Source organism: Convolutriloba macropyga, chromosome 10, assembly GCF_964194025.1.
Source record: "Convolutriloba macropyga chromosome 10, txConMacr16.3, whole genome shotgun sequence".
In the NCBI taxonomy this organism is placed as follows: domain Eukaryota; kingdom Metazoa; phylum Xenacoelomorpha; order Acoela; family Convolutidae; genus Convolutriloba; species Convolutriloba macropyga.
The window spans coordinates 677,392-698,612 of NC_134477.1; the positions used below are offsets into that span (position 1 = coordinate 677,392).

At 33.8% G+C, this 21,221-nt stretch overlaps 1 protein-coding gene across 1 annotated transcript in view; it reads right to left on the minus strand.

Moving 5' to 3' along the window:
* Positions 1 to 20,062, minus strand: part of LOC142348372 (uncharacterized) — a 31,411-nt gene extending 11,349 nt beyond the window's left edge. Inside the window, exons 1-8 of the mRNA XM_075399695.1 lie at positions 19,927 to 20,062; positions 19,834 to 19,851; positions 19,478 to 19,507; positions 19,034 to 19,129; positions 16,383 to 16,469; positions 5,831 to 5,965; positions 2,999 to 3,025; positions 2,192 to 2,434 (exon numbers count right to left, since the gene is read on the minus strand). Of these exons, the coding sequence (XP_075255810.1) occupies positions 2,192 to 2,434; positions 2,999 to 3,025; positions 5,831 to 5,965; positions 16,383 to 16,469; positions 19,034 to 19,129; positions 19,478 to 19,507; positions 19,834 to 19,851; positions 19,927 to 19,966 (676 nt within the window). The 5' untranslated portion in view covers positions 19,967 to 20,062. The remainder of the gene's footprint in view (positions 1 to 2,191; positions 2,435 to 2,998; positions 3,026 to 5,830; positions 5,966 to 16,382; positions 16,470 to 19,033; positions 19,130 to 19,477; positions 19,508 to 19,833; positions 19,852 to 19,926) is intronic.
* Between the last annotated feature and the right edge of the window lie 1,159 nt (positions 20,063 to 21,221).

Below are 21,221 nucleotides of genomic sequence, written 5' to 3' on the forward strand. Positions count from 1 at the left end.
CTAATTTCACGGCTTGTTAAACATTGTGCGTGTAATCTTGTAAGTTTTAGCATCCTAATGCTCCACTACGTAATGACAATAAAATGATCGCAAGTTAAAAGTATTTTTGTACAAAAATCTATTTTATTGATATTGTTATGGGATGCAACGGCGGCTATTTTCCGGCAATCTGCCGGGTATGCTTGAACTTTTTTCTTTTGTTTTCACATTTTTAATAGCTCATTTGATTTGTTGTCATCATTATTGCATATGTTGCTTTTGAAGTTTGGCTTTAAGTTTACTTCTATTCGCCATTGCTGTAATTAACTTCTATTATTGTTGTAGTTTGCAATTAATGCTATGTTTGTTGCAATTGATGCCATTTTGCAAATTTTCAAAGTTCTATGTTCGCCCATTGTAATTTGCAAATCTTGTATTTGCCCCTGTGTTTAATCTTTTCGATGTATATTTACTTCTTTTACATCGTGTTTTCAATTAGCAAATGTTGTCAGCCTAAAATACATTATTTTTAACCTTGCGTGCGCCCGTGTGTGTATCTGCTTTTTTGCGTGTGCAGTTTTTGCATGTGTATGTGTGTGTGAATGTGTGTGCATGTGCATGTGTGTGTGAATGTGTGTGCATGTGTGTGTGTGCATGTGTGTGTGGTGGGATATGCCTGTGGTGTGATGCAGAATGGTGTAGATATGCCTGTGGTGTTATGCAGAATGGTGTGGATATGCCTGTGCTGTGATGCTGAATGGTGTGAATATGCCTGTGGTGTGATGCAGAATGGTGTGAATATGCCTGTGGTGTGATGCAGAGTGGTGTGAATTTGCCTGTGGTGTGATGCAGAATGGTGTGAATATGCCTGTGGTGTGATGCAGAATGGTGTGAATATGACTGAGGTGTGATGCAGAATGGTGTGAATATGCCTGTGGTGTGACCGACAATCGGCGCTGAAACAGAAAAAAAATGTATTTTAGGCTGACAATCAGAGCTCAAACAGGTTCAGAACAGAATGGTTTTAGGCTGACAAGAGGTATACAAAAATGTTAATTAGACAGATAATTGTATCAAAATAGTAATGGACAGATCAAAATCAGGTAAAAAACAGAGTAACAATTTTACTCTGAAATATAGATTGATCAGTCTATATTTTGACATGAACAGAATCTGCACAAGGGTACTATATACAGTCTATGTATTTACACTGGTTCAGTACTGGAATACTCTGGATGGTCAGCCCGGAAATAGCTTTGATAAAAACTTTTTTATTTGGAATATTTGCATAGTTTGTGTGTTTTACCATTAACACTGGAGACGGGTCTCATTAGAGCTGAACGCTGAATCAATTCATCATAAGTTTTTTGATGAGTTATTAGCTGTTATTTTTTAATGAATTGTAATCTGATTTTTAGCATTTTTTGACAGTTATTGTCTTCCTTCGACCGATCGTAAGACAAAGTGTGGATAAGAAAAGATCTCAATGACTTCCTGTAGAGTTAGCAATGGACTTGTTTTAGGAATTATGTTGATAACTAATGTTCTTCTTGACTTAAAACTATTTAATTGGTTTTTTGTTTTTTTAACAAATATAAATTTGTTTTTCTTATCTTTGCGGTTTTTCCCCTCTCCTTTCCTTTCTTTAATGGTTTGAGCTGATTTGTTCACACACAATTTTTTTTCGAAGAAAATTATAGTGTTTGAAAAATTTCTGTCATTCTTTAGAAGACAACTAAATCTAAAATGATGAGTGGGGTCAGAACTTCAAATGCAATTGCAATTTAGTGAGTGCCCTGTTTTCTTTATGTTCGTTAATTCTGTATGACTCTCATGTGGTCATCTTTTTAAATAAGATAATCCTTTTAAATCATACAATGGAAAATTTTTTATTCAAAAAAGTATCATCTCCTGAGAAAAAGACAAAGAATGACCGGATACTCTTTTCAAGGTTTCTGTTTTTCAAACTTTTCCCCTACAAAACTGTTTGTAGGATAGAGTCCTACGCCTAGCTTAAGACGTGTTTTAAAACGTGTTTTAATTGTCATCAAATTTGTAGGAAATTATTTTGAACAAAAAACTAATTTTTTGAGGTCACTTCATTCTGATAAGATGGTGACAAAAAACTTGAGCGAGATTGATTCTAATCAGAGGTCATTTTGAGCCGGAATCGACAAAGTAGCCTACTTCAAGAAGTGGAAATTTAACATACAGCAATGATTAACAGGACAAGGTTTCCTTCTGGTGTACTCTGCGCCAGGGAAGCAGAACTCCTTAGCCCTCTCCTGATCTTGTATCTGTACACAAGTGTCCAGAGTGACATTGAACTCATGTGCTATACAGAGCCTGTCCTGGTAGTAGACTGGTCTCTTGTCTCCCCATGCCTTTTCACTGCCACAGAACATATCACAGCCAGGCTCTCCATGGGGTTCACCCCACTCGGACAGGTAGGGATCTGCAATCACCATGACAATGACTTTTACAAATTTGGCCAGAAAATCCATCAAGAATTGGTTGAACATCAAACAAATCGGGTGAAATTTTACAGCCGGAACCTTGATTTTTAGTGATTGGTTTCTAATAGCGGACTTCAATGCATTTCGTGCTCCAGTTAGTCATTTTCACCTAAATTTTTCGGAAAAGTTTTCTTGGGGCAATGAAAACTGCCACTTCAAGCTTGATTTAAAACAAAACAGAAACCTTGATTTACTGCCCAAAATGAGAAACATTTTAACATTTCATTTTATTAAAGCATACTTCATGGGACAAAGTTTCAGAATTTAAAACCTAAAAAATTGAGCGAAAACCTAATCGAAATACGATAAAAAAATTGTTTAAATAATTGCAGGTTAATATTTTATATTTTCCTACCCCTTCCACACCTCACTTCTGCCCGTACGTAGTTATGCATCCCACCCCTGCCACTCCCTAATTGATGAGTTTTCTTTTGTATTCAGCAAACCTTGAATGGAAAAAAAAGGAAGATCAACAGACCTGAGATTAAGAACAAATAACTTACCCGGGCAATGTTGTCTATCCTTAACACCTAAACAAACAGTCTTTTTTCATTCACTCAAACTAAAAATATTTTCTGAAGAAAAGCATTATCTTGATATATTGAAAATATTTGGAAAACCGCAGCGAAGTGTTGGCTTTGATGGCGCATTTCGTCATAAAATATCGATAAGAAATTAATTTTGATTAATATTAATATTAATTGCACCATGGCTCGAACTTGCATTCTATCAAAAATGCTCTTATGAGGTTCAAATTTTAATGCAATGATTCATGTTTTCTATAACTTCTACATCTATATAAGATATAATGTTGGTTAAAGCGTGTATTTGGATAAGAGTGTTCGTATAAATTTTAAATGGTCATAGTAAAAATTTTTATATTTTACGTTTATTCCGGTTAATATTTCTAGGCACGAGTTTGGGTGCCAGTAAGTGAACCTCCTGATTTTTATGAAGATTTGTTTTATGTTCGTAATAACTATTCAATCACCTTTTAAAATAATTTTCCTTTTCTCGCTGTGAATGTATGCGTTTTTACCACTTTATTACCATTGAAAATTTTTCTCAAATATTAGCTCATATTGCTCTGAAAAAAATCTCCCTTTAAATTTTAAATATTTTTGATACTATCTAAACTGAAATATGATATTCTTAATCTATTCTTTTATTAAGGTTTGAGAAGAGGTTCCTGCTTCCGCTAAATTGAAAACCTAGCCTGCGGACTTATGGAGAGGGCTCGATGAAAACGGAGAGAAACAGCCATTTCGAAACAATAATACCTGCTGTAACCACACAGAAAAATTCTGAAAAGTCTTGACTTCAAATCATGAGAGACAAGTATTTGAAAACAACTTGAATTAGAAAATCAGAAAAAATACCAAACTCTTACATAACAAAGGCTCAAAAATAAATGAAAAAAATCATTTAGGCAACAATGTTAGGCAACAATTTAGGCAACTAACTTAGACAAAAATGTTGAAAGCGTTTCAACTCATTGGAATTTTTTGGTAACTCTAAGAAAAAGCTGTTTTGTAGCAACAAAATTCCCTACAAATAGAAACCGTTAGTAGTTACTCAATACTGTTTCTCAGATGTATCTGTTTCCGGATCATAAGTTTTTTAAAGGAAATATCATCGTAAAATTATCAAAACTGAACACAAAATTTTGTGCAAAAGAAGATTGGAAAAGAAGTGCCACAACGAACAGAGTTACAAAATTGTTCGAAGAAAAATAGATCTGAAACGAAAAGTTACCGTAGTTAAAAATTTGCACGATTTTTACTTACCATTTTGATTACTGCAAAACAATAGAAAAATCGACCTACTACTCAACCAACTGATTGGTAAGTTACATGTGACATCACATCGTTCATAAAGATACCGTATCATTTTATAACAGCTATAAAAATATAGAATTATGAAAACAAGTTTATCTACCAACAATTAAAGTTTTCTGTTCTCATGACTAGTGAAACTTTTCAACTGACTCTCAAACACTTTTACTGCTTTTGAGAACAACAAACATTTTTCCTGATATTGAGAAAAAATTTCAACTGAAGATTCTTTGACGTAAGTTTTGTAACAATTGAAGCTCAGTTTCAGGTTTGGGCCGCATTCGACTACTGTAATAAAGTCAACACTTTCAGCAACTACTTTTGTCTGTGTGATTTTTTTAAACTCCTGCTTTTTTGTGTGAATTTTTTAAAGAAACTCCTGCTTTTTATTTTGAGACAAAATCTGGCCAAAGAAAAGAGACTGTAAAATAACCTGGTATATTTTTTAATAATTAAGAGATTAATACCTTTAAAAAAACCTGATTTTAAATCATTTTCAGCTTTTCTGGCTTCTAAGAGAAATTTGGATCTCAAAGATGCCTTAATTGTATAATAACAAACTTTTCAAAAGCAAGTCTGAGTATAACCGAGCTTTTTCACGATGGAGACGACAAATGTTTTTTTTTTTCCTAGCCTAACGCAAAAAGGCCCATTCTTATAATGTGTAGCTCAGTCTGAGAAAATTTTTGACGAAGATTTTACTTTCAAACACTAGTGAGACTCCTGAAATTCCCGTTGGTTTTAAAAGATTAGCTTCTAACAAAATGAAAGTTTTTTTTCTTTAATTTCCAGATCAACATATCAAATAATGCACTAAGCTTTAAGACGGTGTCGTTTCAAATTTTGTTTCGTTGACTTGAGTAAATATTATCAGTTAGTTCGCTAACGCTGAAAAAGGTAAGGTACGTTGGAGCACCCCGATTTTTTGCAATATTGACTGTAACCATTTTTCTAATTTTTTTCATAAACATTTTGTTAGCATATTATCCATTGTTCGGATGAAGAACCTGATTATAGTTACTTTTCGGAGAGTCATTGATTCTTTCAGTTTGATTCTCATCAAGCGTCATCCAGTCGAGCATTTAAGATGGGAGAAAACCACTTCATCATACATTTGCATTTTTAACGTTTTCTTTCTCATTTATCAGAAGCAATGTAAATCATATCATTTATCATACACCTCAGAGCTGGTTCGCTTCAACAAAGAATTTGTACACACAGCGCGTAATCATTGAGCGTAATATATTTTCTTTATTTTCTTCATTTTATTTTTCTGTCATTTACATGTTGGGGTACCATATTAAAAAAAAACAACCCTGATCCCAATGTTCCAGACCAAAGTCGCCACTGATCAGATAATTTTCAGACCATTCTTCATTCATTGACGCTGTTGAAGATTTTCAAAACAAAGTAATTTTTCTAGACCCTTGATGCGCTCAATGGTGTTCTGATCAGGTCATTTTGGTTGGTATGACCTCAACCTGTTTAATTTGAGTGAACCTGGACATTTGAAGTGTTCATCTCTCCCATCGAAACAGTCAGTCTTCCCATCACACTCCTTCTCCTTAGACACACACATTCCATATCCACATCCAAATTCATTCCCATCTGACTCCCCTCTCTCCAAATCACAACCTCAAAATTAAACTCTTCACCAGTTTTCATTTTAATCTTTCCGCATAATTTTCAGCCTAATCCGCTCATCTACACTCATATTTTTATAGATGATGTTCATAAACCTGCAGTAAACGTAAGACTAGCCTTGATGTTATTTTTAACCCCAGAATTAATTCTGTTCATTTTTGGTGTATCTTTTCAGTTCACCTATTTCAATTTGAGAGGTCAACCATGTGAAAAGAGTGATAAATATGAAGTGGTGGTAATTTTCTAACTTTATTTACTTGGTATACTTATGGTCTTTTCATCAGTAGAGTCACTGTCTTTTTTCTTTTCTTTCAAACCATTTTTTATTTTATATGGTAGTCAGCCAACAGTGGCAGATTTCTCCTGATAAAAAAGGTGCTCCCGATTTTTCAGAGGATAATTATCTGTGCATTTGAAAGCAGCAGTCCAACATAACACAGTTAATTTTGAGATAACAAAAATTTAAATTTGAGTGAATTTAGTTGGACCAAATGAAAAGATTTATTGGTCAATTGGCACGAGATGTAATAATTTTGCCAGCTCAGATCCCACAAAATTTAAACCTTCGTCTATGAAAAGGTACGATAACACTAGCGGGGACGTCCAATATTGACTATTATTTTATGCTTCAGGATTTAGTTCAAGTCGAGTCAAAATATTTTCATGGATCCAGCCAGGGTCTTTTCATAACAAAATGAGGTCGAGCGGGGTCATGCGTCGAACAATTTCTTTTAATAGGTTGAGCATTGCATTTTTGGATTATTAATGGTTATGAAATCTTTTTTTCTCTATGTACGCCCAAGCAACTATTAAAAACACGAAACAAGTGTTGCAATAGGCGAAGCAATTTCTGTGGCAGTTGCGATTTTGAATTTGGAAAAGTGTATCCTTAATTTGAATCAGGTGACCCAGGAAGGCAGAATTGCAATCCTCTTTGGCTGATTGGAATTAGTTCGTTCAGCTCTAAAAATCATCATATGGACAAAAGCAAGTTTAGTTCGGAGTCGTTTTTTTTAAGTTGAGTTGAATCTAAAAAGATTTCTTGCTGCATATATTTATTTAAATATTATTTTTTAAATATTATATAAATAATTTTTATTTTTTAGGTAGATTTGGACGGCTAAATCTTTTGACTAGATTATTTGGACCAGTCGTTTTTGAATGTGAAGGTAAATTTTTCAATAGGAGCTAGAACACCCTTGGTCTAGCTAAAAATAGGGTCAAGATTTGGTTCAGCCCACAAACATGATTTGAGTGTAATTCCGTCGCCAGTTCTTGGGTCGAGAGACATCAATTCGAATACCTCAACTGAGTTGACGTACATTTATGGGAATTATAAGTGGAGCATAGTTTTTTCACACTACTGTTTGGTCCAGCATGGTCTCTTCATAAGCCGAGATCTAAAACTGCGCTTGGTCGCTTCTGACAAACTTTTCAACATGCAGAAAAAATTTGCATTATGAAGATGATTTTTTGCAAACTGCTAAATTAACGAAAGCAAAATCTACGGTTAACTATTACCAATGGCGGAAATTTCATAAACAACAACAACCTGGTCAAGAATTCTTGATTCGCAAGAAAATTTCGATGAGCCATCGACATCAACATTAAAGTCAGACGAAAAACCGAATCGAAATTTGTACAATTTTACATCGAAATTTGTACAATTTTACATCGAAATTTGTACAATTTTACATTGAAAATTCGCAAATTGTAAACGAATATTTAGTCAAAGCAGAAGAGACGAAACCTCTGAACTCTGAGACCTCTAGTTTAAACGACATAGACGAAGTGATAGAGGTTTTCAACTTGCATTTTCAGATCGGGGACTAAATTACAATCTACGCCTCACACTAACCAAATAGTGGACAATATGTTGTACTTTTTTAATGATGAGGTTGAGATTGGTCGTCTGTTTGAGTTTGGATCCTATATGGGAGAGATACAACTTTTCTATTAACAGCTAGTTGCTTCGCAATATGGATGAACCAACAGCAATTTTCACAGAAACATTTGGAGTTCATATTCAATTCTGGCCATATAAAACCCAAATACTTTCAAATGGAGTGGATTTATCTGGAATTCTTAAAATAATGGTTTTCGAAGATGATCGGTCAGAAAATCCCAAGAAACCTTGGCAAATGTTACAAAATAGAGTCTCTCGAAGCTTAACAAAACACCTCCCGCAACTGCAGCTAATCATATTAACTGTGTTGCAGGTTTTTCTACAGTTTCGTGGTTCTGACGAGCTTTTGTCTTCCGATTACCTGAAACAGATCTTTAAAATTTGCTTTCGTAGCCCACAACTCAAAACACAGAACTTACCCCAATGGCCTAAAATATTAAATCGGGTTCGGCTCCTGGTTAAAAAAAAGCTTCTGAGCTTGAGTTTAGAACCGTTTTGACGAAGCAGAAGCAAATTTTACTAGATTATACAACCTTCTCACTCTCTGGACGACGCATGCAAATTTTTTTCGTTGTTGAAACTTGATTCAATGTTTGAACTGACTCACTGCGAAAGTAAACCTCAGACAATGATCGAAAACTCAAATAAAGCAGGCAATAAACATATTGACTACATTTCAACACTGCAAATTATTGCGTCTTTGTACTCTATGAACCTCAGAAAAGAGGAGCCGCTGATATTTCTTCACTGGAATCTGACCAGCGATATCCTCCCTCATTCAGAAAATGGGCAACTAAAGACAAATCAGCAAGCGGCTCTCAAACAACGAACATTGATTTCCAAATAGACTTGAGCGCACAACCACAAACAATTTTGAGAAATTGTGGCGAAACTTATTTGATAGCAACAGTTCAACCTGGCACACGTAAAACACCTCTTCTATTGGCAAAATGCAAGATAATGACAGAAAACGATTCAATTGAGCAGATTCTGTTTATTATTTACAATCAGAGGAAAATACACTTCAGTTGCTGGAAAAACTCTTGAAGACAATGTATCACGGCATCTCGTGCAGTAAACTCAACATTATTGAAATGAACAGAAAATGGTTGAAAGAACCAATAGACGAATGTTCATTGACAACAGCGGTCAATTCTTGCTTATGAAGGGCACGCTTTTTGATGAAATAAAGAAGAAATTTCATATCTGAATGAGTTGTGTGACCAAACAGAAAATACTGGATGAAAGTAGTAAAAGTTTTCTTCGCTTCTTATTTTTTGATATCAATCAATCCACTATTACTGTTGTGTAATCAACCGAGTGGAGAAATAATGGTTAACATGTAACAACTTGCATGTTTCTTGCAAAAGGTGAATAACTTGTAAGAATTTACAAGTCGATTGGAAAACTTGTAAGAACTTGCAAGTCGAATGACTAAGTTGTGAGTTTCTTGCAAGTTCGTTCCTGTTGATTTCGACTTTTGTTGGTTAATTCAATTTAACAACCAGCCGTTTACCGTAGAAAGCGTGTGAGAGTTAGTTAATGTTTTTTTCAGGTACTCGAAATTGATTCGCTCGGAGGAACAGTTAGAAGTAATACTTTAATCAAGAATTTTTAATTCGGTTTATGCCCTAACGGAAAATGAGTCTCAGATTATTTCGGCGCTAAACTAGTATATTTCAATAGTAAAAAATAAAATCTGTTGTGAAACATTGCATCTCCAGTTTTTCGTCAAAATGATTATATTGAGATCAAAGAGTTCGTCCTGGCTAAACATATCCTGCATAGTCTGAAAAGTACCCATATCACAACATAATAATGTCTGAGAAGTCTGAGCAGAACATTATCATAATTGTGTAGCTTATAACTGGTATTTACTATAGTAATATACAAACAATTTATAAATAAGGTAGTTTGTTGGCATGTTACCAAAAAACCCATTTAGCTTAGTGGTTTCGAATTCATACGTATTTTAAATGTTGCGAGTATGCCTGCGCAAGTTCGAATCACAAATGACGGGAAACTTTTTGACGGGAGTTAGGCCGAACGTATTTTTCTTTCATGCAGTAAACTTTACTAAAAAACCAAGACTTGCCAGTGTAAACTGTGACATGAACAATTTACTGGCCACCCTAACATACCAAAAGATTCCAGACCGATTCAGCTATGATTATCAGTGACATCAATCTCAGGGAAGTTATTGCAAACTTTGCTATTGCAACCTAGCATAAGAATAAAAATGCGTTTACACTACAACAGTTTTAACCAGTTGTAAGCAATAAATGTATGAACTCATGCTGCTCAGACTTTACTTTGGCGGATGACTCATTTTCAGACTAAACAAGATAAACTTCGCATGAACGTACACTGTGACCTCAATTTAATCATAATGAAGAAAAGCTAAACATAGACAAAAAAATAACATATTCGAGAGATGCAATGCTTCAGAATTGATTCAGGTTTGTACGTCTTGAAAAGTTCTGCTGATTTATAACAAATTCGTTTGCGATATACAAAGAATACAGTCATCATTCATGTATACCGCGCGAGCTCCAAAAGGCTGAAAGCCTGTGTGAGGGGCCGCTTTAGAGCTTCTTTTCCCATATTTTTCCCTTGACTTTGTATTTTTTGAAAAAAAAATCGTCAATTGCAAATACTTGTTCTAATGCTAGTGAAAAACGTCAATGAACCCAGTTAAATGAACCAATTACCAAAACAAATTATTAAAAACTTCCGAGTCTAAAATGTAGTTGTCCCTAACTTTATGAAGAAAATCATTCAACTTTTGCTGCTCACAATCAATTGCTTTTCTTATTATTGTTTCGTCAAACTGTGCCAGAACGTTGTATAGTAAGCGAACTCTGACTGATAACCGTTTTCTGTTTTGCTTAGTAAGTTTATGAATGGTAGGTAAACTTTTTAGTCTCTTTGTATCATTTAATGACTTTTCAACTTCACGTATTTCTAAGAACCTGTTGACTGATTCATGTGGATGGGTTCTGCGTAGGATTGAAACCAGTAACTTAAATACTTCATATACGTGTAGTTCAAAAATTGAGGCTATTGCGTGCTTTTTTCTTGTCGTGCGAACCTCGTCTGATTTCTTTAATTGAAAGACTATTCTGAGAAAAAAATTTTGTTGTCTTTGTAACTTTGTTAAGATCGACTTGGTTGTGGTTCCATAAATTAATATTCCGTATTGGTAACGAGGTTGAACATATTGTTTAAAAATTTTAACTAGAAGGTTTTTGTCTAGAAATTTGCGTGTTTGATATAAAATAGTTATGAATTTTGCGCATTGTTTTTCGATAAAATTTACATGTTCTCTGAAGTCAATTCGATAGTCAATGAGGACGCCAAGATATTTCACAACTGTTTTGGCTTGAATTTCAGTGTTATTCCAGGTTAAATAGTCTGATTGTTCAGCTTTTTTTCCAACCAACATGAACTGTGTTTTAGCTTCGTTCAGTGTAAGTTTGTTGTTTCTCATCCATTCCGAGATTTTATTTAGCTCCACTAGATGACTGTTTTCATTATAATCCCCAAAAGTCTTTGTGTCGTCTGTAAATAAGGTAATTTCACAATTTTTGACAATCGTCGGAAGATCATTGATGTACAAAAGAAAGAGAAGAGGTCCTAGGACGGATCCCTGGGGTACACCATGTGTAATGTGTCTCATATTTGATGAGTTGTCGGAGAACTGCACAAATTGCTTACGGTTGGAGAGAAAAGAACATAGTAACCGTCCTACTTTACCTCTGAGACCATATCTTTCACATTTAGCTAAGAGCAATTGATGATCAACCGTGTCGAAGGCCTTTGATAAATCAAGTAACGTGCACTGGAACGGTTTATGCTGTTGTTTACGTTCAAGTAATGCTTCAAAAGTTTCGATTATTGCGTCGACCGTTGAACGCTTACTTAGAAAACCCAACTGCCTCCCTGACAATACCTTATGCTTTATAAGAAAATCTAAAATTCTTTTGTGCAACAGTTTTTCAAAGAGTTTGCCCACAACTGGTAGTAAGGAGATTGGTCGATAATTTCCGGCTTCATTCTTTGGTCCCTCCTTATGAATGGGTATCACTACTCCAATTTTAAGTAAATCTGGGAAACATTCTTCCTCGATGCATTTGTTGAAAATTTGACTAAGCTGTTCTGAAATTGTTGGTGACGCAATCTTAAGAAAAAAATTTGATAGTCCAAAAGTATCTAGACTTTTCTTGTTGTTCAAATGTTTGTGTTCATTAAATACTTCTAGTTTGTCTGTTTTGCTTAGAAATAGTGATTTCTCATTCCTGGGTATGCTAGAAATTTCAAAGTTGTTTTTGAATTTTTTTGCCAAGTTTGGTCCTATTTCAACAAAAAAATCATTGAGCATTGTTGCAGATATATCTTTTGATGGATCATGGTTAAGGCCTAAGCTCTTTCCGTTTGTCAAATTTTTAATAAACTGAAAGAACTTTTTGTTGTTTTTGTCATTTTCTTTACAGAAAATTTTTGAGTAAAATTCTTTCTTTGATCTGCGAACCAATTCTTTACATTTGTTGCGCTGCCTTCTGAATTTTTCTTTGGTCTCTTCAGATTTATCATCTAAAAATTTTTTCCAAAGCTTGATCTTCTTAGAGCACTGGTTTTTCACTTCATTAGTTATCCATCGCTTCCCTCCACTTTGTGGTTTTATGTTTTTTTGAGGTATTATTTCCTCGAGTACTTTTTCCAATAATCTTAGTAAATTTTCTAACATCTCCATGCTAGTGAGTATATTTTTTGGGAACGGGTCAATTTCAATTTTTTCTCGAATTTTGTTATTTAATAGGAGTTTTGTTTCTATTTTTTCTAGTTTTTTCCAATTTCGCGAAATGAAACTCTTTTTTTCGCTGTCTTTCTTTGTGCTGATTGATCTTGATTCTATGATGACACCAAAATGATCACTCGCTGACGAATTATGAACATGTGTTTGAACGGTAAAATTTGAAAAAACTAGGTCAATTGTTGATTGGCTTGATTGTGACACTCTCGTAAAATCTGTAGGGTTGTTCGCAAGCTCAAATCCTAAAGCCTGTAGATTCTGTAAAAGATTTTGTTTTCGGTCTGACTCACCAGCGATGTCTATGTTAAAATCACCACAGACAATATGCTTAGTATTGCTTTCTTCTTGGATTTCAAATAAATGGTTCATAAGAGTGTCAACAAACTCAAAAGCGTTCATTTTTGGTGCTTTATAAATTACAGTAATAAGAATTTTTTTCCATTTTGGAATATTTGCTTTAACAGTTAAAATCTGTAAATTTTGGTGACTAGTTTTTTTGATGGTAGTAATATAGTTTTGTTCCGTACTAAGGACTGCCACACCGCCACCCCTTTCAGATTTTCGATTGCATGTCTCAATAGACTTCCACCTGTCTTGGCAGAAGATGTTGAGGTTTGAATACTCACGCAGCCATGTTTCTGTTACAATTAAAAATTGAGGCTTAATATTTAAGTTTTCAAGCTCGATATTGAGTTCATCAAAATTGGCTCCTAGTGAGCGAATGTTTTGCAAGTATAACAGTTTCTCCATTTCACGTTGATTTGACCTAACTGCTGTTTTTCTAAGATATGATTTTTTGCAAACTAATTTTTGATTAATAAAATTGAATTTTTTTTAAAATATATTATTTTAAAAGAGAATTCCTAAAATGGCGTCAAAAAAGGAAGTTCTAAGTCATCGTCTACTAAGCAAAGAGTCGAGTTAGATCGTTCTGTTCGCAGATTTAAAAAAATAATAGCGGAAGCAAATTGACATTTCAGCCTTCTGAGTAGAATCACATCCAGCCTGCATGCCAATTTTAGAACTTTAAACTCGGATCTGTTCTTGTTAATGTTTTTTGTGCAGTGGAGTTCCAATATAATAATATTGGCACACTTTAATTCTTTTCTTCCTATGTTTTCAACTTTCAGCGTAGAATCGCTTCCAGTTGCAAAAGATTTTGTTTAAATTTCCAATCGAAGCGTAAAAAAAAGCCTATTTGGCCGTCAGAGAAAAATCACTTCCGGCTAAATAGGTTTTGCATTTTTTGAGAGAGAAAAAAAAGATCTTTAGAAAAGAAATTTAGGAGGGGAAAACCAGGGGGTAGGAAAAAATAGAGCTAACTAATTGAACAACCTTCTGCGTAAAATCACATCCAGTTGCACTACTAGCTCTAGTTTTGGTGTATTGGGATTAGTTTTTACGAAAATTGTTGGCAAAAAAAGCTCTAAAGAACCTCAAACAAAAAGTTTCTTATTTAAAATTCATCAAGTCAGTCACGAACAAAAAGTTTAGCACTGGATTAGGCATCGTTTACATAACGCTAGCGTATGAGATTGCTTTTTTCTGCATATCAGATTTATTTGCAGATAATATCATAATTTTATCGACTTGGGTTTCCGAAGACATGTTAGCAGCTTTAAAATTGCGTTTGAATGGGTTAGCACTAGTTGATGTAGCATTACGTGATTCAACATTATTCACAAAGCAGTTTCTGATGACAGGTTTTTGCAACTTGTATATATCATCAATATTTCTTACTTGCACAAATGTTTTTTTATTTCCCGTTGGATCCATGTTATCACAGCATAGTACAGAAATATTGCACTTATAGGATGAAGTTATATAGCCCATTTCTTCACATAGTCTTTTGATCAACGTCTCTATTGGTGGCAGTCTTTCATTAATGTATATAAATTTTCCATTCAAGTGGTTTTTTGGATAGAAGTTATTTTTTGCATCAGCACGAAGAAGTTTGCGTTGCTTATAAACATGATCCTTTTGCGCAAATTTGATGAATTTGATAATGACTGGAGGCATCAAATTATCAGGCAACTCACTGCGAGAGGGAAGAATATGGTAGGCTTTTAGCTCCGACTCATAAACATCAACTTTCAAAAATTCCTTAAAAAATTTTTGAATATTTACAAAAAGATTGTCGAATCGCGTGCATCAAAAGGAGGGTTTTTTATTATAACAGAGTCTTTACTTGAATACCGTTCTTGTTCCCGGAGTCTTTCATTTATGTCCCGCGTAAGATTTTCAAGTTTAGCAAACCTTTTTTCGTCTAATTCCGATTTTTCTTTAAATCTTACTGCCAGTTCCCTGTTGGCATGTCTTGTGTTCTTATCCTCCACAGCGTTGATGAGCTCCAACATCTTGCCATCCAGTTCAACTCTTGTGCTCTGCTCCATCAATCCACAGCAGTTTTTGATAATCGAGATAAAGTTAAATAATCCAAAAAAAGGAAGCAATAATTTTGTCTAAAAAACGTTAATTACGGTCGCTCACAATGCTTGGAAACTCAATAAATACTCAATGTAGTTAGCTATTAGATGCCCCTTTGCAGTTAGGAATCAATGGGTTGGTGTTGTTTTAACAGAAAAAAGAAACAATTTAAAAGATTGATAAGTTAAGTGTTTGCTGAATAGCTATAGCATTTAGCAGTTTAGCGGTCAAAAGCGCAATTTAAGCGAGCGACATCATCACCGCTGCAATGCTCTAACCCTAAAGTCTGCAATGCTCTAACCCTAAAGTCCTAAAAGGCTCTAAAATAATCTTTTCATTGAGAATTGTGTTTAATTCGATTATCTCTTCTTATTTGGGAAGGCTAATTCTTCATATGCTTCCTAATTTGTTCTCGCGTGTCTCTCAATCTCATTTGACGCATTGTTAACCCTGACATTTAGGTGCTGCATACATTTGTCCAGATATGGCCAGCTGTGACCACACTATCTGTTCGCTCATGATCAAGCCGAAGATTGGAGTTGAAACTTTTTTTAAGCACAAAGCTTCCCAATACGGAATGGTTTTGCATGTTTTTTTATTGTCCCTTCAAAAGTCTATTTTATTAGGAAAGATCAACACAAAATCAGTTGAAGTGAATATTTGACACTATTGGCAATGATAGTGTGCATTTAGTCTTCGTAAATAGTAAAAAAAATATTTGGCCCATTATGAATCGGAAATCCCTGAGTGATCCATGAATTCTTACCAATCCAAGAAGAAAACAAAGTATAAAATTATCGTTGGCATATGTTGCTGATAGGGTGTTTTCATACAATCCTCTGTTAAATTGTTATGAAAAGTATTCAAAGACATATTTGATAAAAATATTTTGCAACAACCCTCAAATAAAATATCAAGTGCAAAAATTATTGAAAAAACAGTGGTTTACGACAATTCCCAGTTATTACTTTTCTTTGGTGAAAGGGTTTTCTAATTGAGTAGACAATTAAACAAACTCACTACGTTTTTCTCATTTTTCAGTACATCTATGTGCTCTGTGCTAAACAACTTGAATTGGTTAGCAGAGATCATAGATATTCAGCAGTGTTCTTTGCTTGCCGATATACATACACACAAACACACACACACGCACACACACACATATATATATATATATATATATATATATAAAATAAAATTTTATATATATATATATATATATATATATATATATATATATACAGGGTATACATTATACTTACATTTGAAGTTTGGATTGTCACGGTCGAGACATGATTCACAACTGCAGTTTTCTTTGCACACATGTTCAATAGGTACACAATAAATGTCTGAAATACAGAAAACAACTCAATGTGAGTTTTAGAAAACAACTCCTTGTGGCCTTCTCGAATTCAGAGCAAAACTTTTTTTTCGGATAGGCTTTCTGTTTTATATTGTTGCTCATTATAAAAGTTTCAACTTGTAAGAATTTTTAAATCAAACGACGTTTTCGAAGTTGAAAATTGTGATGACCTTTTGTTGTCTCTATTTTTTTCTAGGTGACCTTGTATTAACATAAATTCTGGGCGCCAAAATATTGCTGTTAAGTCTGTTTCAAAATTCAAGTATGAACATATTATACATAAATGATGTTGAGCATCAAAGTTCCAAGACTTATTCAATTTTCTTTTACAGAATTCCATTTTTAGACATTACAAATTTCCAATATCTCTGCAGCAGATGACATGTTGTCCCTAAAGAAATTCGTTGAAATCAATGAGTTTGGCAATTAACTGGCATCTATTTTAGCAGACCATTATTTCAAATCGTCTGAAGTTAATGTATTCATCCTACATATAACAAAATCCGACTGAATTGCTGATAAAACTTCCGCTTATATACAGAAAAAGAATTGTCAATCACAACATTGAACAACAACCTCACATTATAATTAATTTCCAGTAGAAATGTATTAAAAATATATTTTGAACGTTCGTTGGAGGTCAAATCTTTTTCAGTTTGACCTCCAAGTGGCAAAAATACATTGAAGTCAACAGGCAGCAAAAATGGTTTTCGTAATCAGCTAGAGAAAACAGTAATATCCTCGAAATTAATGGCAAACAATATGCGATAAACATCTTGGAAAAGTCACTCTCTAGAAGAAAAGCAGAACAGCCTCCACTCATTAAATATCAAGAAAACATTATAATAAATTTAATCTTCGCATTGTTTTTCTTCTGAAACGAAAGAAAAAGAAAAATATTACTTGCTGTTTTTGAAGAAAGAACTAAAAACATTCCACGAGCAGTTTGCTGCAAAATGTTTTTGCCAATCGTCGATGAAAAAAAATTGTAACATATATTTATCACCTCTGAGCAAAAAAAAATCAATCCGTTGATTCTGCTACAATAACTTTGAGCCTCATTGGATTCAAAATATACAATTTGTTTTTTATTAGTTTGTCTAGAAATGTTTGAAAGCTGCAAGTCGGAACGCTCATTTTTTACAACATAATTATGCTCAATTTATACAAATTCGAATAAAGTTAAGCTTTCTAAAGGTTGTAAGGCACCGTTTAGCAGACCGTTTTTCAAATATAAGTGGTTTTTTTTCGACAATTTGGTAATTATTTCCCAGCAAGTTGCTTTTCTGCCGTTTGATTGGCGCGAAGAACATCTTTCTGATATCTTGCTCAGTCTCTTATTTTTGTCGTCACTTTAAAATTTTTGTCACAACTACTTAAAAATATCAGTTGTTTGTCGACCTTCTTTTTAGCTTTCAAAAACATTTTGTATGATTGATAACCACTATTAAAGAGAGTGAAAAAATTAAGAACTCAATGTTAGTTTTTTTATTATTCAACCACCGATTTTCTTTTTTTTGTACTAAATCAATACTATTTTCTCTTGAAACTTTCATCTGCCTATTTGGAAACATCATTTTCGGCGCAACGGAAAGAAACATGAAATTTACGTATGTCGATGTCAATAAAATATCATCGCTAGTCGAGACTGGAACGCTATCTTGCGTGAATGTGACCAGTTTCTGACAGATAGATAGTTAACTTCTAAAATTTTACCAAAAAATAGAAAATAATGCGAGATCCTGTCAGAGCACGGTTGATCTTCTAGAAGCCGTCAGAAAACACCTTGCAGAATCTGACAGAGGAATGACAATCTTGCTATATTCTAACACAAAAACGATTATCTTGCAGGATTCTGATAAAATTAAAAGAAATGGGTTTAGCTGCATTTCATTTGGTTCACAGCATTCAAGAGCATAAAAAAATTTTAGTAAACCTCAAACAGTGGTTGATGAAAATTTTCTTTATATGATGAGATTTACTCTTCAACATTTTAGGTGTTTATTGTGCACCTAGAGTACTCGGAGTATTTGTTGTGTATCATGATGAAAAATTGAATAATTAACTAAATAATTTTTCCCAATTCTGTTTTTCAGCTATGACGATAAGTCTGAAGTGATTATCGCAAATTTACAACACAAGATCAACCAGCGTTATATTGTTGAAGTGAATTTATTAAATGGGCAAATAGCTCACGTAAAAAACTAACGAAGAACCCGTTTTGAGAACTTTCAGCTGATCGGAATATCACCCGGAAAGTGCTATCTTGTGCAATGTTGACGGAAGAAAGTTAGCATGCAAAAATCGGGCATACAAATGGTTTTATTGTGGGAATCTGGCAGAAAATTAGTTATCTTGTCGGTATCTGGAAGAAAAATGATAATAGTGGAGAACTCTTGAATCAAAAATGGTAATTTTCTTTGAATCTGGCAGTTATCTTTACTAGAAAGTGCATCACCTTGTAAGAATCTGTCAGAATCATTCACATTCTTAGAAGATACTCATCCATTCTGGATTGGGGATTATATAAAAAAAATCATGATGGTATACCAGATTTTTGTAATTCATCATTGTGTTCCTTCGTCGTATTTTTTCCGCAAGAGAGATGGGTATCGTTCAATGCTCCGGCGGTAGTAAACCAGCAATCTAAAATCATCAAATTGTTATTATCAACGTTTCAGAAAATCAAAACTACAGAAAAAAAAGTTTATTAAAACTTCATTTCACAATTTGAGCAAATCAGGGGATGGAAAATTTAAGAAAGAACGTTACCAAAAACTTCTAACTGTTTCTTTAGCGGCCTTTCGACTGTAGTCCATGTATTGTCTTATTTTATAAAAGAGATGAATTTTTGTTGTTATTAGTTGTTACTCATCATGGAGGCAATTGAGTAAACATTTTAGTTTTATCCTAAAAAATAACCAATATAATATCATCTCTTTCAAAAATTTTTGCAAAAAATACAAGATAGACCACCTTGTAAAATATACTAACTAGATTTCAAAACAGGGACCTCTTCTTGTCCTGAAACAAAAAATCACTGTCTAAAATGAAAATTAAGAAATTAAAAGACAAGAAAAAGAAAAGCTATCAAACGGCAACTGCAATTTAGAGGTGTTTTCAGGCAGCTGATTGTTTTGCAAGTGCTTTCAACGCCAAGGTCACGTTAGAAAATCGTAATCTACTAATAATTTCTAGTAATTGAGTTTGCTTCATCGCAAAGCTTGGGAAATTCCACTTGTCATAAGGATTGGTAAAATTTGAAAATCTTGACTCACCACTAATTTAACTCAACTGCAAAATGTTTTTGCTGCTTTTAAAGTGAAAATATGGGTTTTCACCTCACTCACCCCAGATCAGCAGGAGACCTGTACAAAAAAAAGATATAAATTTAATTTACAACCAACTAACTAAATCAGTCAAATGGAGCCCTCAAAACTCACCAGCAAAAAACAGCAAAATGTTTAGCAATTTTGATACCATTTTAATCAAATTTCTATCGGCAGTCCAGAATATTAGTACGGTATTTTTGTAAATTGATGAAATTATTGTTTTGTTTTATGATAGCCTTGTATGAACAATATGTAAAAATATGCAAGTAGGGTTTTATTTGCTTATTATTACAGTTAACCAATTGGTAAACAGTTGCATATTTAGTCTACGTTTATTTTCCAGCATAGCTGAATTCGGAATCTAACCTCATATTCATATTGACAGAAATCAGCGACCACCTCTAGTTTTTGACATAATTATGAACAAGAACCGAAATACAGCATGAAGCCGGATCTGAGCCACATAACATTTCAGCACTGAATCATAGTAATTCCATTATGATTTTTACTCTGCCAAGAGTTCTGATCATGCCACTTATTAGTCATTTCATGGTAAAATTCATAATAAAATTCTGAATTTTCTCTTAACATGATGACCTTTTTTCAAAAAAAAACTATGTACAGGATGCGCCTTTATTCTGATTTTAGTCTGCGCATTATGGGAATCAGCTTTGATCGACTCATTTCTAATGGTTTTTGATGAAAAACGCTATTGGCAATGTAATAATCAAATTGTTATTAATTGACTTGCTATTAACATACTTCGGAAGTATTATCTAAGAAAAATGTTCCAATAACATTTAAATAGTTTCTTTGAGACTGTTTTCCAGCTAATTTTATGTGCTAAGGCTTTCTGAGTTTATACCGCACATACTCGGCTAACAAAATACCCTCCGGTCACTCTGATTTAGTACTGAATCGTTGACTTACTATTGGAATATACTGATTCAGTACTGAAAGTCTATGACACTCGGGTCCGGGAAGTCACACTGCTGATATGGAGAGCAAAGACATTTTAATGATCATTATCTAGAAGTTTCACTGGTATTGGAGGGTGAGATAGAAATTGAAATAGGCGTTGATGAGCTCTTAGAATAATTATATCAACTATCACAAATTACATTTAAAAAATTTGCATGATGCAAAGCTTGCTGCAATAAATACAATACCTTTCGTAATATTTTCCTTTATAAAACAAAACATCAGCTTTAATTGGCATTTACTTTTAGAGAAAGTTAATTTGATATAGTCGAATCCAGACAAATGCTTTCCTCATTAGACAAATCCGCACCGAACAAAATGTTCTGTTTCATTTTAGATTCAGAGCTTTACTATTGAGATATAAAAGTCTGGTTCATTCCATTTTTCTGTCCAGTCAGGCTTGGCCCCATCCTGGTTTTGCAATC